At 42.4% G+C, this 26,937-nt stretch overlaps 1 protein-coding gene and 4 non-coding genes across 7 annotated transcripts in view; all 5 read left to right on the top strand.

Annotated features, from left to right (window-relative positions):
* The window catches only part of TEX14 (testis expressed 14, intercellular bridge forming factor), a 108,938-nt gene that overhangs the window by 21,371 nt on the left and 60,630 nt on the right, over positions 1–26,937 (top strand). For all 3 annotated transcript variants that reach the window (XM_068978404.1, XM_068978403.1, XM_068978402.1), the window contains exons 2-3: positions 22,571–22,685; positions 26,627–26,792. In XM_068978404.1, coding sequence (XP_068834505.1) covers positions 22,571–22,685; positions 26,627–26,792 — 281 coding nt within the window. The remainder of the gene's footprint in view (positions 1–22,570; positions 22,686–26,626; positions 26,793–26,937) is intronic.
* LOC138084958 (small nucleolar RNA U3) lies at positions 6,710–6,924 on the top strand. Its single transcript, XR_011145348.1, has one exon. It is a non-coding gene; the product is annotated as a small nucleolar RNA U3 (small nucleolar RNA).
* Positions 10,690–10,895, top strand: LOC138084964 (small nucleolar RNA U3). Its single transcript, XR_011145354.1, has one exon. It is a non-coding gene; the product is annotated as a small nucleolar RNA U3 (small nucleolar RNA).
* LOC138084959 (small nucleolar RNA U3) lies at positions 14,091–14,304 on the top strand. The gene has a single exon (XR_011145349.1). It is a non-coding gene; the product is annotated as a small nucleolar RNA U3 (small nucleolar RNA).
* Positions 21,446–21,659, top strand: LOC138084960 (small nucleolar RNA U3). Its single transcript, XR_011145350.1, has one exon. It is a non-coding gene; the product is annotated as a small nucleolar RNA U3 (small nucleolar RNA).

Here is a 26,937-nt window from a genome sequence, read left to right as displayed (position 1 = left end):
AAGAACTAAAGAGCCTCTTGATGAAAGTGAAAGAGGAGAGTGAAAAAGTTGGCCTAAAGCTCAACATTCAGAAAACGAAGATCATGGCATCTGGTCCCATCACTTCATGGGAAATAGATGGAGAAACAGTGGAAACAGTGGCAGACTTTATATTTTGAGCTCCTAAATCCCTGCAGATGGTGACTGCAGCCATGGAATAAAGACACTTGTTCATTTGAAGAAAAGTTATGACCAACTTAGCATATTAAAAAGCAGAGACATTACTTTGCCAACAAAGGTCTGTCTAGTCAAGGCTATGGTTTTTCCAGTAGTCATGTATGGATGTGAGAGTTGGACTATAAAGAAAGCTGAGCACCAAAGAATTGATGCTTTTGAACTGTGATGTTGGAGAAGACTGTTGAGAGTCCCTTGGACTGCAAGGAGATCCAACCAGTCCATCCTAAAGGAAATCAGTCCTTGAATGTTCATTGGAAGGACTGATGTTGAAGCTGAAACTCCAGTACTTTGGCCACTTGATGCGAAGAGCTGACTCTTGGAAAAGAACTTGGTGCTGGGAAAGATTGAAGGCTAGAGGAGAAGGGGACAAGAGAGGATGAGATGGTTGGATGGCATCACCGACTGAACTCCGGGAGTTGGTGATGGACAGGGAGGCCTGGCGTGCTACAGTCCATGGGGTCACAAAGAGTCAGACACTACTGAGCAACTGAAATGAACTGAACTGAGTCTTATTCTCTGGGGTTTTTAAGCGTGTTAGTTTTTGTTTCTGAATGCTTTTATGTTTTCTTTGAAGGAGGAGAATGTTGTGTGAGTGGTTTCTGCATATTATTTAAGCAGGTGTATTTTTCTTGACTTTTTTTTTTTTTGCTAGTTTTCTTTCCTGTTAATAGTTTTTCAGTGCTTTCCTTCATAGTATTTTTAAAGGTGATTTGTTGATTTCTGGCAGGTAAGCCATTCCTCCCCCCTACCCCCGACAAAGATGGTTTGTTCTCTTTCCCTCTCAGTATTATGATTTTTTTCTTTTATAATTATGTTGGCTTCAGTTCAGTTGCTCAGTTGTGTCCCACTCTTTGCAACTGCAGCATACCAGGCTTCCCTGTTCATCACCAACTCCTGGAGCTCGCTCAAACTCATATCCATTGAGTTGGTGATGCCATCCAACCATCTCGTCCTCTGTCATCCCCTTCTCCTCCTGCCTTCAATCTTTCCCAGCATCAGGGTCTTTTCCAATGAGTTGGTTCTTCCCATCAGGTGGTCAAAATATTGGAATTTCAGCTTCATCATCAGTCCTTCCAATGAACATTCAAGGACTGATTTCCTTTAGGATGGACTGGTTGGATCTCCTTGCAGTCCAAGGGACTCTCAACAGTCTTCTCCAACACCACAGTTCAAAAGCATCAATTCTTTGGTGCTCAGCTTTCTTTATAGTCCAACTCTCAAATGCATACATGACTACTGGAAAAAACATAGCTTTGACTAGACAGATCTTTGTTGGCAAAGTAATGTCTCTGCTTTTTAATATGCTGTCTAGATTGGTCATAGCTTTTCTTCCAAGGAACAAGCATCTTTTGATTTCATGGCTATAGTCACCATCTGCAGTGATTTTAGAGCCCAAGAAAATAAAAGTTTCTTACTGATTCCATCGTTTCCCCGTCTATTTCCCGTGAAGTGATGGGTGAAAGTGAAAGTGGTGTCTGACTCTTTGAGATCCTTCTCCAGACCAGATGCTGGAGTGGGTAGTCTTTCCCTTCTCCAGGGGATGTTCCCAACCCAGGGATAGAGCCCAGGTCTCCCAAGTTGCAGGCAGATTCTATCAGGGAAGCCAAAGTGATGAGACCAGATGGCATAATCTTAGTTTTTTGAATGTTGAGTTTTAAGCCAACTTTTTCACTCTGCTCTTTCACTTTCATTAAGAGGCTCTTTAGTTCTTTTTCGATTTCTGCCTAAAGGGTGGTGTCATCTGCATATCTGAGGTTATTGGTATGTTTTCTGTCAGACTTGATTCCAGCTTGTGCTTCATCCAGCCCGGGATTTCTCATGATGTATTCTGTATATAAGTTAAATAAGCAAGGTGACAATATACAGCTTTGACGTACTCCTTTCCCAATTTGGAACCAGTCTGTTGTTCCATGTCCAGTTCTAACTGTTGCTTCTTGACCTGCATACAGATTTCTCAGGAGGCAGGTCAGGTAGTCTGGTATTCCCATCTCTTTCAGAATTTTCCACAGTTTGTGGTGATCCACACAGTCAAAGGCTTTGGCATAGTCAATAATGCACAAGTAGATATTTTTTCTGGAACCCTCTTGCCTTTTATGATGATCCAACAGATGTTGGCAATTTGATCTCTGGTTCCTCTGCTTTTTCTAAATCCAGCTTGAACATCTGGAAGTTCACAGTTCATGTACTGTTGAAGCCTGGCTTGGAGAATTTTGAGCATTACTTCGCTGGAGTGTGAGAGGAGTGCAATTGTGCGGTAGTTTGAGCATTCTTTGGCATTGCCTTTCTTTGGGATTGGAATGAAAACTGACCTTTTCCAGTCCTGTGGCCACTGCTGAGTTTTCCAAATTTGCTGTCATATTGAATGCAGCACTTTTACAGCATCAGGTTAGAATTTTCAATCACTCAGCTGGAATTCCATCACCTCCACTAGCTTTGTGCATACTGATGCTTCCTAAGGCCCACTTGACTTTACACTCCAGGATGTCTGGCTCTAGATGAGTGATCACACCATCGTGATTATCTGAGTCATGATCTTTTTTGTATAGTTCTTCTGTGTATTTTTGCCACCTCTTCTTACTATCTTCTGCTTCTGTTAGGTCCATACCATTTCTGTCTTTCACCGTGTCCATCTTTACATGAATGTTCCCTTCGTGTTTCTAATTTTCTTGAAGAGATCTCTAATCTTTCCCATTCTGTTGTTTTCCTCTATTTCTTTGCACTGATCACTGAGGAAGGCTTTCTTATCTCTCCTTGCTATCCTTTGGAACTCTGCATTCAGATGGATATATCTTTCTTTTTCTCCTTTGCCTTTCGCTTCTCTTCTTTTCTCAACTATTTGTAAGGCCTCCTCAGACAACCATTTTGCCTTTTTGCATTTCTTTTTCTTGGGGACGGCTTGATCACTGCCTCCTGTACACTGTCATGAACCTCCATCCATAGTTCTTTAAGCACTCTGTCTATCAGATTTTAATCCCCTGAATCTATTTGTCACTTCCACAGTATAATCACCTGTTGGTTAACTAAATGCAGTTTAAAATACCCTCCACCCAAGTATCCTGTGTTTTCCTTTTAGATTAGGCTAGGAACATGCCATAGGAATGGCTTCCTGAATGGCTAAGTGGGTAAAGAATCCACCTGCAATGAGGGAGACCTGGGTTCGATCCCTGGGTTGGGAAGATCCCCTGGAGAAGGGAATGGCTACCCATGCCAGTATTCTGGCCTGGAGAATTCCATGGACAGAGAAGCCTTGCAGTCTACAGTCCATGAGGTCCGTGAGGTCGCAAAGAGTCAGACACAACTGAGGGACTTTCATTAGTTGTTTTAAGATGGTTTGTTCTTTCTCCCCCTCAGTGGTATGACTTTTTCTATTATTATTATGTTGGTTTAACTAAATGCAATTTAAAATCAGCCAAGGAAAAATAAACAGCCAGTCTAAGATAGACTTCCCGGGCTGTTCAGCGGTTAAGGCTTGAAACTTCCACTCCAGGGGGCCTGGGTTCAGTCCCTGGTCAGGAAACTAAGATCCCACATGTCTCCAAGTGCAGCCAAAAAAAAATTTTTTTTTCAATCTTAAGAAAAAAATGGACAATTTTATTTGCGCCATCCTGAGGATTATAATCCATGAGACAGTCTCTCAGAAAGTTCTGAGGACTGTTCTGCTATTAGAGGTCAGAGCACAGTTACGGAAGTTTTTGAGACAAAGGATTATACCTCAGATTAACACGCTGACAGTTTATATAGCCCAGCAAGGTGAATTGTGGGTCGTCATGACCCCTTACAGGATTGAGAAAAGGACCCCTAACAAGTTACCTTACTGGTGCCAGGAGGAAATCAATTTTTTTAAAGGGGGAGGTACATAGGAATTATTGTGTCAAAGGCAATCTATTAACGTATAATACGGATACATAATGCACGCTAAAGGGGAAGGTAGTGGCTCAAATGGCAGGAAATATTTGGTACACTTTTCTTGTTCTGTCTTAAAAGTAATTTTTTTTCATCACCAATATGTACTGCTCATATCTACATTCAGGTGAGTAACCAGCAGAGGTTCTAAAAGTAAGAGTCAAATCAAAATTCAGGATTTTAGAAGCTTAAATTAAAAATGACAGTGATAAATAACCTCATCCACAGATGCTTGGTGTCATATTTATAAGGTTAGAAAACTAATTTGATACATCCCAGCACACCTTGGTCTTATAGGAGTCAGGAAGAAGTGTTAGTGTCTTTTAGAGACAGAAGATAAGAGCTTCAGATTAAGTATTGATTTGTAATAGGCTAAGAATGTGAAGTCTTAGTTCCTTAAAGAAAAAATAAAAACTCTTATTAAAGAGTATTCAGATTTTTAAAAGTTGTATATAAAAGAGCATTTTGAAAATGCATTTATATGTTATTTCTGAAAAGAGAAGAATGTGGAAAAAATGCCACCATCAATAAAATGTGGGAGACTGCAGCAAGGTAAGGGGCTAGAGATACGGTCGTAAACAAGGCCTGAATCTGTTACTGAACTCAGGTCTGGCAGCCGGCTGCTTGAAAATCAGTGCTCAAGAGGCAGGTGTTGGTAGAAATGGAAAACATTGCTTTTAATCAGAATGCCAGCAATCTGGGGAGAAGTTGGACTCACATTCCTGAAAACCAGCTCCTAAAGTTCTGCTGAGTCATGAAAGTTTTTAACAGGGAAAAGGGAAATAATCTCAGTTAATCATTAGAGATAGGGGGTCAGAGTCATCATAATTATTCCCCCCTGCTTGCAGGCTTGTTGGCTTCTTGTTGTTTTTGTTTAGATGCTATCTTGTTTACACAGTTTGTTCCATACAGTTTGTTTGAAGATTATTGAAGGGGAAACTGGGGAAAAGATCTGGCCACCTGTTAATTACTTATTCTTCATTTCTACATCTTTGATATACAGAGAGAACCAACAGGTTAGGCAAGGTATTGTGTGATCAAAAGTTACGGAAGGGGGAAAAAAAAAAGATTTGGAAGGTGTGCTTGGGCCAGGAGATGAGTGGAGTGTGGGGACGTCTAGTTTAAGGTTACTTGCTGTATAGCTTTGCTAAAGTGACAAGACAAAGGGGACCTCCTGCAAAGAGCTCCTGCAAAGAGCTGCCCAAAGGTGCTTACTCTTTTTGCTTTAAACACCTCACAGTTGAGAAGGGAGAAGTAAATGCATTTATAACAGTAGGTAGAGGCACTTTCAAAGGTAATTAGGGATACAAAACAGTGTGGTCACTGTTAGCCGGGAGGCTGAGGGGAAGCATCCAGAGGTAAGGAGAGCTGAGAATCTGCTTGAAGGAGGCCAAGGTTGGCATGGAATGTGAGGGGTCCCCAGAAAGGTTGGAGGGAAGGAGAACAGATATGGAAGGGCTGAGACCAGAGACAAGGGGCTCTTGTGTGAAAGTGACTGGAAGGGACCTTAAAACTCTTTAAGACTTAAGGAACTGCTCAACTAGAGGTGATAGGATGAGATGAAATGATAGTCATCTTATTCATGTTACTGTGATGCAATGAAAAAATGTGGTTGATTTAGAAAACCACGAACTGCCTGTTCACAGAGCACTGTGCTTTCTGGCATGCTGGAAAACCCGGGGCAGAAACGTCTTTACAGCAGGAAGTTAAGTGACAATTACACAGCATCGTAGGTAAGGTGTGTTCTTTGAGGAGACGCCTGGATTAATTTTTGCCACAAGTAAATGGTTGGCTTCCTCTGAGATGTGGAAGCCAGGAAGATCAGTCATTGACGACCAAAGTTTGAGATGGTGTATGTAATGCTTTCTTAGAGAAATGAACTTGACTGGAGCTCAGACCGCCTGATGAAGACACCGTGGTTTTCTAGAAAGAACGGGGCTTGATCAAGTGCCACATGTACCTAGTAGCACCCGTGGTTCCCTTGAGGAGCTTTGTGACAGGTGCTCCAGCCAGCCTGTGTGAGAATGGGGACATAACCACACCCTTTCCCTTTAGAGGAAGAAGTGAGACCATGGGTTAAAATGCCTGTCGTGGAGAAGACGTTCGTAAACCACATGGGTGCCTTTGTTATTATGCAGGAGTAGACTAGTTCTCTGTGTCTTTTTTCCTCCCTCCTCACCCCCATCTCTCTTTCAAGACAAAGGAAATCTGGCCTCTCCAAACAGGCGGACTTCAGCAGGCAGAGGCGGTCCACGCGGACCCGTGGCAGGAAGCGTGTGCTCGGCCTGCAGAGGGGTGCGGGGCTCGGGATGCGGTGGCTGGGGCGACGGCAGGCTGGAGTAGGAGTCGGAAGCGGCCGCCTGTGATTGGGTGCCAGGAAGCCGTATGCTAATGAGGCGTCCTGCGGCTTTGACGTGTTTCTGGGCTATTTCCGAGCGAATATGATATTTTGAAGTTTGCCGTTTTACCAAGTTACGGGATGGAATATGGAAAAATGTTTGTGAGGCGGCGAGGGGAGCGACACAAATGTGGCCGTCCCTAAAAAGTGAGCGGCTCCCGCAGACCCAGCCGTGGCTGGCGGGTAGAAGTTAAGACTATACTTTCAGGGATCATTTCTATAGTTCGTGACTAGAGAAGTTTCTCTGATCGTGTAGAGCACCCGAAACCACGAGGAGGAGACGCAGCGTTTTCTTCTGAGCGTGAAGTAGGCGTTTGGTGCTGCTTGTGCAGCTGCCATCTGCCGTTGATGATCGTTCTTCTCTCCCGTTTGGGAGAGTAAGAGGGAGAGAACGCCGTCTGAGTGGTTTCGTTTCTATTTGCTGTTCTAAAAAGTGAGGTTTCTGCAATTTTGGTAATCTTAGTTATACGAGATTTCAATTCAAGTAGGCTTGGCTCCGTCTTTGTTCGTGAAGTGTAGGACATGGGCGTTCGCGGAGCACTGTGCTGCTTTTTCAGTAGTTGACTTATTCCCGAAAAGTTTCTCCGCTAAGTTTACTAACTGCGCATTTAGTTTTTGCAGTCAATGTTCAGGTCTGTGGCGCTCAGCTTTGTTAGTAGTCGAACTCTACATCCATATGTGACTACTGGAAAAACTCTTTTTCTGACTGGCTATACTTTTGTTGGCAAAGTTGTCTCTTTGTTTACCAATAATTATGTCTAAGTTTGTTATAGTTTTTTTTTCAAAGAGTGAAAGTGTCTTAATTTCATAACTGCACTCACCATTTGCACTGTTCTTGGAGCCCAAGAAAATAAAGTCTATCGTTTCCATTGTTTTCCCATCTATTTGCCGTGAAGTGATGGGACCGGATGCCATGATCGTAGTTTTCTGAATGTTGAGTTTTAAGCCAGCTTTCACTCTCTCCTTTTTCACTTCGTCAAGAGGCGCTTTAGTTCCTCTTTGCTTTCTGCCATAAGCGTGGTGTTATCTGCGTATCTGAGATTGTTGATCGTGGCAATCTTGATTCTAGCTTGAACTTCATTCAGCCCACCGTTTCGCATGATGTACTTTGCATGTAAGCTAAATAAGCATGGTGACAATATACACCCTTCACATACTCTTTTCCCAATTTTGAACCAATCTGTTGTTCCATGTCTGGTTCTAACTTGTTTCTTGACCTGCATACAGATTTCTTGGGAGGCAGGTCAGGTGGTCTGTTATTCCCATCTCTTCAAGAATTTTCCAGTTTGTTGTGATCCTTAGCGTAGTCAGTTAAGCAGATGTAAATGTTTTTCTCGAATTCTCTTGCTTTTTTTATGATCCAACGGATGTTAGCAATTTGACCTCTGGTTCTTCTGCTTTTTCTAAATCCAGCTTGAACATCTGGAAGTTCTCAGTTCATGTACTGTTGAAGCGTGGCTTGGAGAATTTTGAGCATTTGCTAGAGTATGAGAGAAGTGCAATTGTGCAGTAGTTTGAACATTCTTTGGCATTGCCTTTCTTTGGGATTGGAATGAAAACTGACCTTTTTCAGTTCTGTGGCCATGGCTGAGTTTTCCAAATTTGCTGTCATATTGAGTGCAGCAATTTAAGAGCATCATTTTTTAAGATTTGAAATACCTCAGCTGGAATCCCATCACCTCCACTAGCTTTGTTCGTAGTGGCCCACTTTGTTCCTAAGGCCCACTTGACTTTGCACTCCAGGATGTCTGGCTCTAGATTAGTGATCACACCATCGTTATCTGTGTCATGAAGATCTTTTTTGTATAGTTGTTCTGTGTATTCTTGCCACCTCTTCTTACTATCTTCTGCTTCTGTTAGGTCCAGACCATTTCTATCCTTTATTGTGCCCATCTTTGCATGAAATGTTCCCTTGGCATCTCTAGTTTTCTTGAAGAGATCTCTAATCTTCCCCATTCTATCATTTTCCTCTGTTTCTTTGCACTGATCGCTGAGGAAGGCTTTCTTATCTCTCTGTCCTTTGGAACTCTGCATTCAGATGGATATGTCTTTCCTTTCTCCTTTGCCTTTCACTTCTCTTCTTTTCTCAGCTATTTGTAAGGTCTCCTCAGACAACCATTTTGCCCTTTTGCATTTCTTTTTCTTGGGGATGGTCTTGATCACTGCCTCCTGTACACTGTCATGAACCTCCAGCCATAGTTCTTCAGGCACTCTATCAGATTCTAATGCCCTAAATCTATTTGTCACTTCCACCCTATTACTGTAAGGGATTTGATTTAGATCATACCTGAATGGTCTAGTAGTTTTCTGTAGTTTCTTCAGTTTAAATCTGAATTTGGCAATAAGGAGTTCATGATCTTAAGCGCTCTCTTAAGATTACTATTTTCAGTCTTATGTGCTAGTGTAGCAGCGGGGTCGTTCATCATGAAACTCATTTTTTGTTTTTTTTAAACATATGTGTCATATATATATGCAGTATATTTATATGTGTGTGTGTGTGTGTGTGTGTGTGAAGTCGCTCCAGTGTTTAACTGTGACCCTGTGGGTTGTAACCTGCCAGGTTTCTCTGTCCATGGGGTTTTCCAGGCAAGAGCATTGGAGTGGATTGCCATGCTCTCTTCCAGGGGATTTTCCCGAGCCAGGGATCAACCATATCTGTTACATCTCCTTCATAGGCAGGCGGATTCGTTACCACTGTCGCTGTTCATTAATGCTGCTGCTGCTGCTAAGTTGCTTCAGTCGTGTCCGACTCTGTGCGACCCCAGAGACGGCAGCCCACCAGGCTCCCCCGTCCCTGGGATTCTCCAGGCAAGAACACTGGAGTGGGTTGCCATTTCCTTCTCCAATGCATGAAAGTGAACAGTGAAAGTGGAGTCGTCAGTCGTGTCTGACTCTTAGCGACCCCATGGACTGCAGCCCACCAGGTTCCTCCATCCATGGGATTTTCCATGCAAGAGTACCGGAGTGGGGTGCCGTTGCTTTCTCCGGTTCATTAATGTTAAACCCCTTTTATTCTCTGTTACTATTCCTCATCCTCTGGGGTCTGGAAGGATTTTCATGGCTGTACTTTAAAAAAAAACTTCTATCTGTACCTTTTCAAGAGATTGTTGAACCTTCAAAGTTAATCCTTTAATCCTGTTTATCGCATATCCGTTTTCTAACATTTTCATTTATTTCATCAAGGATATTTGGTTGATTGTATTTGCTTCTTCAAAAGTTTTGATTACTTTTATTTTACATAAATTTCCATTTCCTCCACTTTTAGGGTTATTTTGAAGATTAAATGGTGTGATCCATGTACATGGCCTGGAAGTACCGTAGAAGTAGTACTGTAGAAATACTATTAAAGTGCTATAGAAATAGTAGTTTCCTAATGAACAAGGGAAACCACATTTAAGTAATTTTTTTATTTTCTTAGGAGTTGAGGTACATAATCTTTCTTACTTACCTGACAGCTTTTTTTTGCTCTTTTTACCCATGTCCGACTCTTTGGACCTTCATGGCCAGCAGCCTGCCTAGGCTGCTCTGTGCTCTGCTCTCTCCTGGAGTTTGCTCAAATTCATGTCCATTGAGTCAGTGATACTCTCTGACCATCTCATCTTCTGCCTCCCTCTTCTCCTTTTGCTTACGGTCTTTACCAGCATCAAGGTCTTTTCCAATGAGTCGGCTCTTCCCATTACGTGGCCAGAGAATAGAAACTTCAGCTTCATCATCAGTCCTTCCAATCAATATTTAAAGTTGATTTCCTTTAGGATTGACTGGTTTGGTCTCCTTGCAGTCCCAGGGACTCTCAAGAGTTATCTCCAACACCACAGATTGAAAGCCTTTATTCCTCGGGCCTCAGCCTTCTTTATGGTCTAACTCTCCCATCCGTACATGACTGCTGGAAACACCTTGGCTTTGACTTGGACAGTATGAAAAGGAGGCCAGGTAGGCAGTGCTTAAAAGGCCCAAACCCCTTGGTGCTCTGGGATAAACCCTGTGCCTTTCTCCACCACAACCTGCGTCAGTAGACTGGTTTTACTGCATGTGGACCCAAGTTTGGTTTGGTACCAACAGTTTGAAACTCATTTATATGGTATTTCTGAAATAAGAGGAATGTTGGAAAATGCTGCCATCCATAAAAAGTGTGTGGCTGCCATGGACCTAATGGAGGTTGCCAGGTTAAAGTCAAGACTGGTTTTAGGAGTTATTATTTCTATAATTTGCTGTTACTAGAGATGTTTCTGTGTGGAGTCCTCAAAATCTGAAATCCACAAGGAGGTCCGTTCTCTTCTGAGTGTCAAGTCAGCTCTTGGTGCTGCTAATTGCCATTTGCCTCTGATGACTGTTCATTTCCTCGGGAGGAGTATGAGGGAAGGGACTCTTTCTGAGTGGTTTCGTCCCCTGTTACTGTCCCAGAAGGTAGATGAATATTTGCCATTAGGGGCTGTTTTCTATATATTTTTTTCTTCACATGTTCAAATTGCACAATACTTTTTAACCTATGTAGCAGATGTTGTGGGTTTTTTCCCTACCTAACTTTTGTGTAAGCTGTGGTTTTTCTTTCTTTTGACCACACCGTGCGGCCTATGGGATCTTAGTTCCCTGACCAGGGATGGAACCCACGCTGCCTGCAGTGGCAGTGTGGAGTCCTAACCACTGGACCACCAGGGACGTCCTAATTTTTCTTTGAAATGAAGGAAAGTTTGTCTGATGCAGTTTGGTGTTTTAGTTTCCTGATTGAATTTATAGGTATTATGATTTGAGGGTTTATTTTCATGTTTGGGGTGGGCTGACCAAGGGTAGTGAAACAGTTACTTTCCCCTTCTCTACTCTCCTGTTAGCCAGGTCACTCTTTCCTGACACATGTAGACAGACATCCCTTCCTGATATTTATTGTGATTTATTTCTCCATATCTCAGTTCAAGGTAAGGAAATAGGACGTGTGTGTGAATGCTAACTCACTTCAGTCCTGTCTGACCCTTTGTGACGCTATGGACCGTAGCCTACCAGGCTCCTCTGTCCTTGGGATTCTCTAGGCAGGAACGCTGGAGTCGGTTGCAGTTTTCTCCTCCAGGGGGATCATCCAACCCAACCCCTCGTTTCTGATGTCTCCTGCATTGGCAGTCAGGTTCTTGGCCACTAGTGCCACCTGGGAAGCCCACAGGACTTTAGCCCAGAAGAGGAATGACAGAAGGCAGAGTTTGGCAAAAGGTGGTGGACAGAAAACTAAAGGTAGTGGGCACTGTTGAAAGAGAGTGACATCAGCTGTACATTTGAAGGTCACTCTAAAAGCTATGTGGCAGGAGTCCCCTGGTGAACCTGTGGTTAGGAACCCACCTGCCAATGTAGGGGACACAGATCCCACCCTTGCTCTGGGAAGACGCCACATGCCGCAGAGCAGTTAAGTCTGTGTGCTCTGCAGCCTGCGTTCTTCGTCGGGAGATGGAGGAGCCTGCACACCGAAAGGAAGAATAGCCGCTGCTCATTGCAACTACAGAAAGCCCCCATGCTGCGAAGAAGACCCGCACAGTCCCAAATGAAATGAATAAATAAATTAATAAAAATAAATAAAAGCTGTGTTGTGATTATACTTCTGGGGAGGGGTAGGGTGCCAAGTGTGAGGACCAGTGAAACACATAGTGCATTCCTCTCCCTGGGAGATGATGGTAGGGATGCTAGAGAAAGACGAGATCTGAAAGAGATGTTAAGCGGTAAGGTTGACAGGACTTGGGGGTTGGTTTGTTGATGAAACTTCAATTCAATGTCAAGAAGAAACAAAAATTTTATTTTAACCAGTCTGAAGGTTATAACTTGAGAAGCAGATTCTCAGAAAGCAATTAGAAGGTAAAGTCACAATTACCTACCTTCTTCAAAGAATCGTACATCAAAATGACATACTGAGGGCTTCTCTGGTGGTACAGTGTACAGCGTTGGCAGGAGACACAGGTTCCATCCCTGGTCCAGGAAGATGCCTCATGCCAAGGGCAACTAAGTCCTGTGTGCCACAACCAGTGAACTCCGCACCCCCATCCCCCGCAGAGTCCATGCTCTGAAACAAGAGACAATGAAGAGTAGACCCCACTCACTACATCTCAAGACCCTGATCATAGCAACAAATAATCAGCCAAAAATAAATAAAATTTTTAATGTTTTTTAGAGTAAATATTAATATTTTACATAAAGTTCACCGAAGAACAGGTAGTCCAGGTGAACCTGTACAAAGTAAGCGGTAAGTGACCAGCCTGTGCTACAGAGATGAGCAAGAATACGATTCTTTCAAGAAGTCTCATTGCAGGTGTTAGAAGGAAGAAACATTATGGTTTTTTGCAACCTCCACAGAGCAACTAAGCCCAAGTGCTCTAGAGCCCGAGCTCTGCATCAAGAAAGAGAAACCTAAAAACCTAAACACTGCAGCGAAGAGTAGCCCTGCTTGTTGACGTGGTTTTCTCCACTTAAAAGCAACCTCCGAAGAGAGGCCTTCCCTGAGCACCCAAATCTGAAATGGCCATCAAATCCCTCTCTGAGCTCTTATCATCCTCTGCATGTGTCATCATCTCATCCTCTGGGTAACTGTTGTCACCTCTCTCCCCTACCAGGCTGTAAGCTTTTTGTGAGAGTAGGGACCTCTGTTTGCCCAGTACCTAGAGTAATCTTTAGCACCTAGAAAGCCAAACCGGGATGATGGTTAAGGTGACACCTACCAGCTCTGCTATTGACAGACCTCAGGCCTTTCTGTGCCTTAGTTCCCTCATCCGTAAAAATGGGATGATTGTACTTGTATTGGTCTCATAGTTAAAGCAGTTAAAATGATGAATGGAGGCTGGCAAACTCACAATAAATAGTAGCTAGTATTGTCATAGTTGGCACTCAGGCATTTTTCGGGAGAAGAAATGATGTCAAAGACAGCAGTCAGCTTTATTTTAAAAATTCAGAAAGTGTGAACATGTAGTGCAATCCTATGGCAAAACCCCAAAGGTTCTGTTTCCCAGCTCTGATTCTCACCCACCCAGTCCCCGTCTCTGCCTCAGTCATGGTGACCTCTTATGACAATTTGAAAGTCTAACTTCTTGCAGAGGCTTGAATGCAGCCGCTCGGAGTTTGAGTGAACTCCGGGAGTTGGTGATGGACAGGGAGGTCTGGCGTGCTGCAATTCATGGGGTCGCAAAGAGTCGGACAGGACTGAGCAATGGAGCTGAACTGAACTGACTGAAGGTTGAGTAATCAGTGCTATCAGCTCGGTTCTCAGGAGCAAAGGCAGAGACCTGCCCTTTCCTTTACAGCTTTCAGGGGCAGGGCGGCTTTAGTCTATCTGTGCAGCAAATGCCTCCTGGGCTTTAGAGACTGGGGTTGTGATTGGCTGTCACTCTGTATTATGTAAATTAAGTTTGATTTTTAAAAACTGTTAAATTACATTTTCAGTGAAAATGTTCAAATGAATTAATAAGTGACAACATTTGAAAGCTGATTGCAAGAGCTCTTCCTGTTTTTTTCCCAGTAGAAGAAAAAAATGGCAGTGGTGGGGAAACGGTTGCCCTCAGTGAAAAGTTCACAGCTAGCACAGGCCCGGCAGCGGCTGGGGGTGGAGGTTAAGACTATACTTTCAGGGATCATTTCTATAGTTTGTTACTAGAGAAGTTTCTCTGATCGTGTAGAGCACCCGAAACCACGAGGAAGAGATGCAGTGTTCTCTCCTGAGCGTGAAGCCGGTCCTTGGTGTTGCTTCTGTAGCTGCCATTGGCCATTGATGATCGTTCTTCTCTTCCTTTGGGAGAGTAAGAGGGGGAGGACACCATCTGAGTGGTTTTGTTTATAATTGTCTTATTATGTTAGATGTTGTTTATTTTTTGGTTTAATTTGCAATCATTACAGCTATAATTTCTGTGTTTGATTGTGTTTTATTTTCTGAGAGGAAACTTGTGAGTGGTTCCCTTCAGTTCAGTCAGTCAGTTGTGTCTGACTCTGGAATTCCATGGATTGCAGCACACTGGGCTTCCCAGTCCATTATCAACTCCCCACAACTTGTTCAAACTGAAGTCCATTGAGCCATCTCATTCTCTTGTCCCCTTTTTCTCCTGCCTTCAATCTTCCCCAGCATCTGAGCCTTTTCCAATGAGTCAGTTTTCTGCATCAGATTGGAGTTTCAGCATCAGTCCTTCCAATGAATATTCAGGACTGATTTCTTTTAGGATCGACTGGTTGGATCTCCTTGAAGTCTAAGGGACTCTCAAGAGTTTTCTCCAACCCCACAGTTCAAAAGCATCAATTCTTTGGCACTCAGCTTTATTTTTAGTTCAACTCTCATATCCATACATGACTACTGGAAAACCTGTAGCTTTGACTAGATGGGCCTTTGTTGGCAAAGTAATGTCTCTGCATTACTAATATGCTGTCCAGGTTGGACATAGCTCTTCTTCCAAGGAGCAAGTGTCTTATAATTCCATGGCTGCCATCACCATCTGCAGTAATTTAGGAGGCCCCCCAACCAAAAAAAAAATCTCTTACTGTTTCCATTGTTTCCCCATATGTGGACTCTGGAGATCCTTTGGAGAAGGAAATGGCAATCCATTCCACTACTATCGCCTGGAAAATCCCATGGACAGAAGAGCCTGGTAGGCTACAGTCCATGGGGTCACAAAGAGTTGGACATGACTAAGCGACTTCATTTTTAATGGACTTCCCTGGTGGCTCAGATGGTAAAGCGTTGTCTACAGTGCGTGAGACCCGAGTTCGATCCCTGGGATCAAAGGGAAGATCCTTTGGAGAAGGAAATGGCAATCTACTCCAGTCCTATTGCCTGGAAAATCCCATGGACAGAGGAGCCTGGTAGGCTACAGTCCATGGGGTCCCAAAGAGTTGGACACAACTGAGTGACTTCATTTTTAATTTTCCCCATATGTGGTTTCCATACATATGTTCTTTATGTGGTTAAGTAGATTTTTCTGCTAGTGTCTTGTTTTTTTGGTTTTCATTTCATATATTTCTTGGAGGTGAAGTTTGTCTATCTAGCAGCTGAGCCTGTTTTTCTCCCGCTTGTTCAGTGGGTACTGAAGTATCCTTCATTTGATTTTTTTTGAGTGAAGAGTTTTTGTGGTTCTGAGGTAAAGGATAAGCTTGCAATGCAGGCGGGTTCGATCCACAGGTGGGGAAGATCCCCTGGAGGACTTGGCAACCCACTCCATGATTCTTGCCTGGGAACTGCCATGGACAGAGGAGCCTGGTGGGCTACATACAGTCTGTAGGGTTGCAAAGAGTCAGACATGACTGAAGTCACTGAACATTTCCCACAGGCTGCAGGGAAATACATAGCAGTGTGGGCTTTGATACTCAATTAGCTGACACACCGATATTGTTATGTATAATAGGATAGGGAATTGCTTGGAAAATGGATTCAAAGTAGCTTTAAACTTAATTTTGATATATCCTTAGTTGTTTTAAAATGGTTTCTTTGCCCCCTCAGTGTTGATTTTTTCTTTTATTAGGTTAGTTTAACTAAGTGCAATTTAAAATCAGCCTTTTTAGTATAGTATGCTGATATTTTTATTTTCTTCATCTAAATATTTCTCTTTTGAACCTCCCTTTTAAATTATTTCAGGCTAATAGATCATATATTTTTCCTGACATCTATCTTCGAAAGCTACTCTAGCTTTATGCTGGGGCTGTTAATACATTACACTTGTCATTGCACCCTGAGCTAGAGAAATGAGCAAAATTTCTTAATTCTACTGAATATTATATATTGTTCTCTTTAGGTAAAAGCAGGCTTAATTTCCTGTTAGAGGTAGTAATGCCTTTTGAAAACTGCCCTTATTTAAGTACTCATATTCAGGGAATTCCCTGGAGGAGATGGTTGGATGGCATCACCAATTCAATGGACATGAGTTTGAGCAAACTCCCACAGGAGTGGTGAAGGACAGGGAAGCCTGGGGTTGCAAAGAGTCAGACACGACTGAGTGACTGAACAGCAACAACCACTGGTTAGGACTCCATGTTGCCACTGCCGAGGGTTCAATCCCTAGTTGTGGAACTAAGATCCCACAAGTCAAGTGGTGCAGCCAAGAAAAGAAGAGGAGAGATAAACAGTGAGAAATAAAGTATTTCCTGTCATATAAGCAAACAAGGATGTCACAGTCATCAGCAATCGCAGCCCCCACAGATGTGAGCTGTGAGCCCTGAGGAAACTCAGGAAGAACATCTGCCATCCGTTGAGCACTGTCAGACCGCAGCCACTCCCCATGGTGAGCTTTGAGGAAGCTCAGAACTGAGACTGCTGGCCCCCGTTCGCTGAGTGAGTATCAAAGGAGTGTTTCCGTGAGCCCAAACTCTTGCCTCATCCGTAGACAAGCACTAAATTCCTTCACTTGAGATACCTGGTTTTCTTTAATTAAGAATAATCTTTTGACATTCAGACTACCTGTCCTTTGTTGCAACACTTCTATAGAACCTGACTCCTCCCCTCGCCTCCTCAGAGCAGTTCTCTCAGGGTCACTTGAGATGCTATCTCCCAGGCTTGGAAGACCTAAAATTTCCCACCACATAAAACAACTCTCCACTTTTAGGTTGTGAATATTTTTTTAAATCCGTAGCAACAGCATATATTCAGCCAATTCAGTTTTCATGCCAGTAAGGTAAGCCAGTTTCCCCTTGCAGTTTCACTTACCCTGGTCCCTGTGCTTAAATTTTTAATGACCACTTTTGTCCTATTTTCACTTTTCACTTGAGTTCATGGCTTTAAGAAATCCCTTGTCAGGAAATATCTGGAACATGCTTTCTTGAGTGATTTTTTTTAAAAAATGTATTTTTCTGTTAAAAAAAAATTGTTTATTTTTATTTTTATTTTTTTTGGATGCTGCGCAGCCTGCAGGATCTTAATTACCTGACCAAAGACTGAACCCGTGCCCCTCTCAGTGGAAGCATGGACTCCTAACCACTGGACCAATGGGGAAGTCCCTGTTAAAAATGTTTTTATTATAAAAATTGGGACTTCCCTGTTGGTCCAGTTGGTGTAGAGACTTCCCTGTTGGTGTAGGGAGCCCAGGTTCTATCCCTGGTCAGGGAACTAGATCCCACATGCCACTACTCAGAGTTCAGATGCCTCAGCTAAAGATTCCATGTGCTGCGACGAAGACCTATTGTGGGTGCATACTCAGTCAGTCGGTCATGACCGACTCTTTTCAGCCCCCTGGACTGTACCCTGCCAGGTTCCTCTGTCCATGGAATTTTCCAGGCAAGAAATACTGGAGTGGGTTGCCGTTTCTTCCTCCAGGGGATCCTCCCTACCCAGGGATCAAACCTAAGTGTCTTGCACCTCCTACATTGGTAGGCAGATTCTTTACCACTGTCCTACCTAGGAAGCTCCTGGTGCAGCCAAATAAATAAATATTAAAGAAAAAAATGTTTTTATTGGGAAGCCCTGGTGGTGCAGTGGTAAAGAATCCTCCTGGTAATGTAGGAGACTCAAGAGATGAGGGTTTGATCCCTGGGCTGGAAAGATCCCCTGGAGAAGGAAATGGCAACCCACTCCAGTAGTCTTGCCTGGAGAATCCCATGGCCAAAGGAGCCTGGTGAGCTATAGTCCATGGGGTGGCAAAGATTCAGACACAGCTGAGCACACATTCCCAGTGCTTTGACAAAGCTGGGATGTCCTTCAGTCTTTTATTACAAAAAATAAGTTATTTTAACCAGTGGAATCAAAGATATACAAATATAGTCTAAAATTGCTAATCTGCCTTTATGAAATTGGTATCACACTATAACGTTCTGTAAGTTGCTTTTCTCATTTTTTTGAAATTCATATATTTATATTTTAAGAAACAGGAAAAGACAACAAAATCATTCAAAATCACTGTCAGCAGAAATTCAGAGCCCTCTCTGGTGTTTGTTTTGTCTTGTCTTGTTCTTAATGCTTAAGAAAGTAGTAGTGGATAAAAAAGTAGTAAGTTGATACTGTAAGTTTATTCATTTGGTTGTTCATTTAACAAACATGATCAAATGGACCTTATATCAGAGCAAACAATAAAGGAGTGAACAAATAGCAGTTAGTTTAGTGTGTGTGTGTGTGTGTGTGTGTGTGAAGGATAGAGTATGTACAAGATGTTATAGGAAGTAAGCACTGAAAGGCAAATTGGACCAGACTCTAGAATGCCATAAATTCCAGGCTAAAGAGCTTCTCCTGAAATGCAGTGGGGCCCCATAATCCTTGCCACTCATGTCTTCTGCCTGCCTTTTGTCTGTGGAAAACCTGTGTTACCTAGTGTGCGTGTGTGGGTCCAGCTGCTCACTGCTCAAAAGCCAGTAAATAGGCCAGGTTGGTGGAAAGAAAAATTTGCTTTATTTCAGATGCCAGCAACTTGGAGGGTGGTGGACATCTAAAAGCACCTGTATCACTTGCACAAAATAAATTATCATTTGAAAAACTTTATATATTCATTTTTGGCTGTGCTGGGTTTTTGTTGCTGTGCCTGAGATTTCTCTAGTTGCAGCGAGCAGGGGGCACCTCTCTACTTGCGGTGTGAAGGTTTCTCATTGTGTTGACTTTTCTTATTGCGGAGCACCAGTGCAGTAGTTGTGGTGCAGGGACTTAGTTGCCCTGCAGCATATGGGATCCTCCCAAACCAGGGACCCAACTTGTGTCCCCTGCATTGGCAGGCAGATTCTTAACCATTGGACCACCAAAGAAGTCCAAAACGGATTACTTTTTAAGCTTAAATCCCATTACTGGTTAAAAAAGTGTTGGAATTTTAATTTTTAATATTTATAGCTCAGTTCAGTTCAGTCACTCAGTCATGTCCGGCTCTTTTCGACCCCATGAATCACAGCACACCAGGCCTCCGTGTCCATCACCAACTCTCGGAGTTCACTCAGATTCATGTCCATCGAGTCAGTGATGCCATCCAGCCATCTCATCCTCTGTCATCCCCTTCTTCTCCTGCCCCCAATCCCTCCCAGCATCAAAGTCTTTTCCAATGAGTCAACTCTTTGCATGAGGTGGCCAAAGTACTGGAGTTGAAGTAGGTGTTATTTGCTAAACTCTGTTAGATACTTCAAATCCATCATTTTAGCTCATATCCACTCATTGATTGAACCCCCTAATGTTGCCTGCTTGCTTAGATTTTTGCTTTTCCCATTTAATAGTACATTTTGTCTCTCTGTATTCTAACGGATAGAGATCTAATTCATTTTAGTTAACTGCTTTACATTTTATTATCTGTTTTATCATAATTTATTCAACTGTGCCTGTACTGGTAGATATTAAGATTTCTTTATTGGCTGTTTGTTTTACTAGAAACAATGCTTTGATAGAGTACTTTGTAATAAAATTTTATATAATGGGTTTTTAATACTCAAAGTGGGATTTCTGGGTCAGATTTTTAATATATTTTGCTACATTGCTTTCCAAAGGCATTGTAACTGTTCACACTTCCAGTTGCATTTAGGAAAGTGTCCCGTGTTCCCACCTCTTCTGCAGCACTGAATATTTTCTCATTTTTCAATTTTTTTTCAAGCTTTAGAGGAAGTTTCTTCTTCTTCCCACTGGTTCAACTCAGACCTCATGTTGTATTGGTTTATTGAATATTCCAGAGTAGGGTGAAATGTCCAGCGTTTCCAACATTCCTGGCAGAACAGCTTGTGCAAAGGAACGTGATAAGTACGAGGGGCTGGGAGACTACAGTCCACAGGGTTGCAAAGAGCTGGACACGACTGAAGTGACTTAGCACACAGGCACACACATGGTTCATTATGGCTGAAGTGAAGGGGGGATTTGGTGCAAAATAAGACTGGATAGACTCGTGTGGGCCAGACCCTATGGGACTTGGTAAACTGTTTAGAGAAAGGCTATCTTTAGCCCAAGAGTTGGGAACTAACGCTGGACTAAAAAAAATGCACAACGTGAGAGTTACGAGTCAAGTTTATTTGGAGTAATATGAGGACTGCAGCCTGGGAGACAGGATTTCAGATAGCTGAGAAACTGTTCCATAGAGGTAGGGGGAAAGGTCAGTATATAGGTGATTTTGGTAAAGGGAGGGTACATTCAATCAAGCACATTTTTTTTCTTAAAAAGTTTCTGCTGCTCTCGTGAAGCTTCTGCAAGTCACGAGAAAGTGTTGTCACCATGAAGGATTTTAGTACTTTTCCTAACTATGAGGAGATACAAGAATTGGGCTCATAAAGTGAGCTCCTAGAATATCTAACTGTCTGAGGACCTGTCCTGCCAGTTTTCTCCAAGCACAGAGTGCCTCATTCCTGCTCTCCACCTCGAACTCCTTCAGGGTGTGTTGAAGATCAGCAGCATATGATTTAAACCTTGTAGAGGTAGGTAGCAAGCACCCATGGCAAGCGCCAGATTGTAGCTGACACTACCAAAGCTTTAAGCAGGGGAATGACGTACTGTTCTGCTTATTTAAACGCAATTTTTATCTACATAAAAATTCCTTGGTTTGGAAAAAAAAAAATCCCGAACAATATTTTTATTTTGGCCTTTTGATCATAGCATAAAGCGGTTTGCAAATTTAATAGGTTTTGGCTTCAATTTGCTCCTTCCACCATCCACTTGGTCCTCTAGTGAAAGGCCTCCTTGCTTCGGCCGCCAATCTCAAAAGAGGCGGAAGGCTGTCTGCCGCGCAGTCTGTAGTCGTCAGCTTTTTACGTAACCCTGATGCTGCGGGCCTGCCGGGACGAACGGGGAGGGGTTGGAAACAACTGGCGTGTGATTGGCTGCTTAAAAACCGTATGTTAATTAAGTAGCAACTAGAAATGGCCTCTGAACCGGTGAGAGTGTTCCAAAAGCTTTGTTAGTCTTTGGTAATGCAACGATTCTTTAGAAAACACATGCCACATGCCAGTGTATATTTTGAAAGAAAAATGCGTTTTAAAAAAAAAAAAACTCACCATCACTATAATATGTGTGCCTTTTGTACACCTCCTGAACACCAGTAGTGTGTTGTTAAGACTATACTTTCAGGGATCATTTCTATAGTTCGTTACTAGAGAAGTTTCTCTGAACGTGTAGAGCACCCGAAACCACGAGGAGGAGATAAAGCGTTCTCTCCTGAGCGTGAAGTCGGCTTTTGGTGTTGCGTCTGCAACTGCCGCTAGCCATTGATGATCGTTCTTCTTTTCCTTTCGGAGATGAAGAGGGAGAGAACGTAATCTGAGTGGTTTCAGGTATTCTTTTAAGCGGTATTATAGAAGTAGCTTGTAAGTGTTCTACTTGGAGTATTTGGTTTTTTTCTTTGATATTATTGGTATTACTCGTGGAGTAGTGTGTTCTTTGTACTTGTGGTTCTCAGCCACGATTACTGCGGTCAAAAAGATCTTTTTTTTATTTGGAGTAGGAGCGATTCAGTTCAATTGCTTAGTCGTGTCCTACACGCCTGGCCTTCCTATCCATTACTAACTCGGAGTACACCCAAACATTTTTCCAGCGAGTTGATGATGTCATCCGACCGTTTCATTCTCTGTCGTCTGCTTTTCTCCTGCCTTTAAAGCGTCGGGGTCTTTTTCTAATAAGTCAGTTCTTTGCATCAAGTGGCCGAAGTATTGGAGTTTTAGCTTCAGCGTCAATCCTTCCAAAGAATATTCAGGACGGGTTTTCTTTAGGATGGGCTGGTTGGATCTCCTTGCAGTCCAAGGGGCTCTCGAGAGTCTTCTCCAACAGCACAGTTCAAAAACATCAATTCTTCGGTGCTCAGCTTTCATTATAGCCCACCTCTCACATCCATACATGATTACAGGAAAAACCATAGCTTTGACTAGATGGACCTTTCTTTGTTGGCAAAGTAATGCCTCTGCTTTTTAGTAAGCTGTCTAGGTTGGTCGTACCTTTCCCAAGGAACAGCGTCTTAATTTTATGGCTGCAGTCACCATCTACAGTGATTTTGAGGATACTGACAAGTTTCAGTCCTTTGGGTCACAAACAGTCAGACACGACTGAGTGACTTTTAAACATTTTTCACTTACGTTACTATCAGTAATGAGGGCTTTCATTTTTCACTTTAATTTAAAAATACTGTATAAAGGAATTTTAATTTTTCTCTTGTATTTGCATTAATCCTGATATTTCTTTTGCAGGAATTTATGTTGATGCAGTTAACTCCTTGGGCCAGACAGCCCTTTTCATTGCAGCATTACTAGGCCTTACAAAATTAGTTGATGTCCTGGTGGATTATGGAGCAGATCCAAATCAGTAAGTATAATAAGATCACTATCTAGAAGATACACACTAAAGATGAATTGAAGTGTTTGGAAACTAACAAGATAATAAAAGAAGCTTTACCAATTTATGTTGATGAACTACATTTGTACACTTATATTGAAACATGCTTTATTTATTTATTTTTTTTTTTGGTCCCACAGCTTGCAGGATCTTAGTCCCCTGACCAGGAATTAAACCCAGGCCCCCAGTGGAAAGTTAGAGTCCTAACCACTAGAGTGCTGTGGCTCGGATGGTAGAGCATCTGCCTGCAATTTGGGGAGCCTGGGTTTGATCTCTGGGTTGGGAAGATCCCCTGGAGAAGGAAATGTCAACCCACTCCAGTACTCTTGCCTGGAAAATCCCATGGCTTGGAAAACCCCATGAACGGAGGAGCCTGATAAACTACAGTCCTTGGAGTCACAAAGAGACACTACTGATCAATTTCTCTAAGTCTCTAAAAACCCACTAGACCACCAGGGAATTACCAGAAACGTGATTTTTAAACTGTTAATAGTTTTCTGAGCAGTTTTACTAGACCCTATGAAATAAGTGAACCTCACTATTCATTAATTAAGTCATTAACAAGTACTGCTTGTATAGTTCCATCCACATTATTGTTTGTATTTAAGAGCACTTTAACGTACCCCACAGCTAAGTTCTTAATCAGTGATACTTGGCATTGCTTTGTCAGGATGACATTTGTAGTTGTGGTTTAGAATAATTTGAGTAATGGCCCAGATTTTAATATGAAAGAGCAAACACACTGTAATGAGGCAGCTAAAAGTGAACATTTCTTCTGTCCCTGTAGGACTTTTTGCTTTGCCCAGGGCCTTCCAAGGTAACAGGCAAAAGCAGATATTTTTACAGTTTCCATTAAAAAGAACTGGAAAAAAATTTTGAGTATTTACATGATTTCAGCTAATTTTCACAGAAATGCCAGAATATGTACAATCATAAGTCATAAAATAGCTTTTGTATCTAATATAAGGAGGCCCTGCTGCTGCTGCTGCTGCTAAGTTGCTTCAGTCATGTCCGATTCTGTGCGACCCCAGAGACGGCAGCCCACCAGGCTCCCCCGTCCCTGGGATTCTCCAGGCAAGAACACTGGAGTGGGTTGCCATTTCCTTCTCCAATGCATGAAAGTGAAAAGTGAAAGTGAAGTCGCTCAGTCGTGCCCGACTCTTAGTGACCCGGTGGACTGCAGCCTACCAGGCTCCTCCATCCATGGGATTTTTCAGGCAAGAGTACTGGCGTGGGTTGCCATTGCCTTCTCTAAGGAGGCCCTACTTAATGTATTTTTTTTTTTAAGTACTGATTTTGGAAGTTTGTTGTTGTTGTTATAAGATTGTTTACTTAGAGGGGACAAAAAATGGAAGCCTGGAGAAGTATAAGGGGAAACTAGTCAGTATGAGAATTCTGTAACCCAAAGATACCATAATGAACATTTTGCTTTGTTTGCTTCCAGAATTTTTCTGGACTCGTATACACTCTGTCTCTACTGTATCAAAACTCACAAATAGCCCTGCCTGCAGTTGTGCAGTAAAAATAAGTAAATAAAAAGATGAAATTATAATAATAAAAAAGCAAAAGAAAAATAATCTTTTATACTCCTGATTAGGGGACTGACCCCCCAGAAAGTTTAAATGGCTGGTCCATAATGGTGCATTGTGTTAATGACAAGTATGAGACCAGTAGCACCTGAAGAATTCAGAAATTCCCTTTTTAGAAATCTCCATCATAAGAGGAAGAGTTGAGAAAGGACAATATCAGGAGGAGTAAGGTAGGCCCCTTAGCTTTTAATTTTGTGATAGAAACACTTTCATGTACTTTAAAAGTATTTTCCATCAAGGTGAAAGGAAATTTCTGGGGGAGATTGTATTCCTAAGAGCTCCATGGAAATGCTGTGATGGCTTGGGCTTATTGAGGTCACAGAGTCAGATGCCTGCAGGACTAAGTGGGTTCAGTGGGTACAGGCTCTGTCTAAATAGCATCTGATGCAACTGGGCAGAAAAGGAAGCCATGAAGGCCAGATTTTTCAAGAGACTCAAAATCCCAACTTTTATTGTGAAATCCCCAAAGTGTTAAATATTGTCTGTTACTTTAAATTCTTGTTTAAAAATACTATATGGACCAAATAAAACATGCTTCTGGGTTGCCAAATCAGTCTGTGGGCCTCCAATTTTCAGCCTCTAGTATAAATTAACAAAGCAACACATTTTGATACCACTTGAACCTGGATTCTCTTGTATGGTTCATTGGGCATAAGAAATACTATTCCTTTCTTCCTTAGCATTCATGAGAAATAAAAAATAATATCTTCTCTCTTTCTACCCAGCTCTCTTACTCTTTATGATTATAATGATTAGAAAGCTGTAAAACATTATATACAAATTTATTTTTAAAGCAAGGAGAATGTTACAGTTCCCATAGTACAGTGTGCTGGACTGCTCATCAGAGCTAAGAATAGGAGAGAACTCACAATGAGATAGTCCACTGCCTCATTGGCATCCCCTGGGGAACTTGTAAAAAGCACACATTCCTGAGCACCATGCTTGCAGATTCTGATTCAGTATGCTGTGTAGTCTGATATCTGTATTTTTGACAAATATCCCAATGACTTATTAAATAAATTATGGTATGTCTGTATATTGGAATACTATGCAGCTATTAAAAAGGAATTGAGGTGGCTTGTATGTTTTCATATTGAAATTTCTCCTAGATATATTGTTAAAAGAAAAAATTTAAATGCATAACAGTTAATATAGCATTCTTTGTTTTGTTTTTTGGCCATGTTATATGGTTTGTGGGATCTTAATTACCTGGCTGGAGATTGAACCCAGGCTCTCAGCAGTGGTGAAAGTGCCAAGTCCTAACCACTGGACCACCAGGGAATTCCCAGTATAGCATATTCTTATTCCTACTTGTACGTGCATAAAAGATTTCTGGAAGGATACAAAAACTGGTAACAGTAGTTGCCTCTAGGCAAGAGAATTGTGGGTCTGGAATTGGGAGACTTTCTTCTTATCTTCTTCTTTTCCTCTTCCTTTTTTTATTATTATTTTTAAAATTTCTGAACACATGTAAGAATTAAAGATTTTAAAATTAAAAAAAAAAGAAATTAAAAAAAATAACATAGCCATGCAAAAAAAAATAAATAAAATAAAATAAAATTTCTTCTCCTTTCTTTTCCCCTTCCTTCTCCCATTTTTGTTTCTTTTTAAATTAAAGAGAGCAAGCTCTGGAACTTCCCTGGTGGTTCAGACTCCATGCAGGGAGCTCAAGTTTGATCCCTTGGTTGGGAAACTTATAATCTTGCATGCTGCTTGGCATGGCCAAAAAAAAAAAAAAAAAGCAAGCTCTGTAGGTGATCCTGATGTGCAACCATGTTTGGAAACCACAGCTGCATATCTCATCTTCACATCTCATGAAGGATGTCCCTTCATGTCTCAGATAGTTTATTGGCTTTGGTTAAATTTTTCTGAGTTGTAGGTGCTTGACCACATTGCTGATGCCAAGGTTTGTGGGCCTCTACCATAGCACTTGGGAGATAGAGACATTCTCACATGAGATGATCTCTGGTTAGGCTGTGCTTCACCAGCCTGACCACGTGGCACTATAGACATGAAGGTTTCAGGGCAGCCAGCGTCAGGGGACAGTGGAGACAGAACACTGGGTTTTGAACCAGATCCATGCCTGGGTATGAATCTTGGCTTTGCCCTTTTTGTTTCCTCATCTGTAAACTGAGGAATAATACTCCTTGAATGGTGGTGGTGAAGATGGGAGTGTTAACGGTGTTACTGGTGTGTCACTAATGGTGTTAATACAGTTCTCCTATTACCAAAGGTTGCCTTTGCAGTAAGGGAGTCCTGTGTTATCCATGGAAGGGGAGGGGTGTTTCCATGGACACTCATTGTACCCCTCCCCTCCTCCAGCCGCTGCTTTGATGGGAGCACTCCTGTCCATGCAGCAGCATTTTCAGGCAACCAGTGGATCCTCAGCAAACTGCTGGATGCAGGGGGTGATCTTCGACTCCACGACGAGAAGGGTCGAAACCCGCAGACCTGGGCTCTGGCAGCTGGGAAGGAGCGCAGCACCGTGGTAAGGGTGGGCCTGCTCTGCAGATGTGCCCGTGACAGAGCGCAGGGCCAGAGGCTGGTCTGGGGACAGCACAGGGCTTGCAGTGGCCTTGCCATTGGCACTGGGCACACACACCTGGGATGAAGCAAGTTAACCAACTATAAAA

The sequence above is a fragment of the Capricornis sumatraensis genome, chromosome 8, assembly GCF_032405125.1.
Source record: "Capricornis sumatraensis isolate serow.1 chromosome 8, serow.2, whole genome shotgun sequence".
Taxonomy (NCBI): Eukaryota; Metazoa; Chordata; class Mammalia; order Artiodactyla; family Bovidae; genus Capricornis; species Capricornis sumatraensis.
This window is presented reverse-complemented; position numbering and strand designations above follow the sequence as displayed.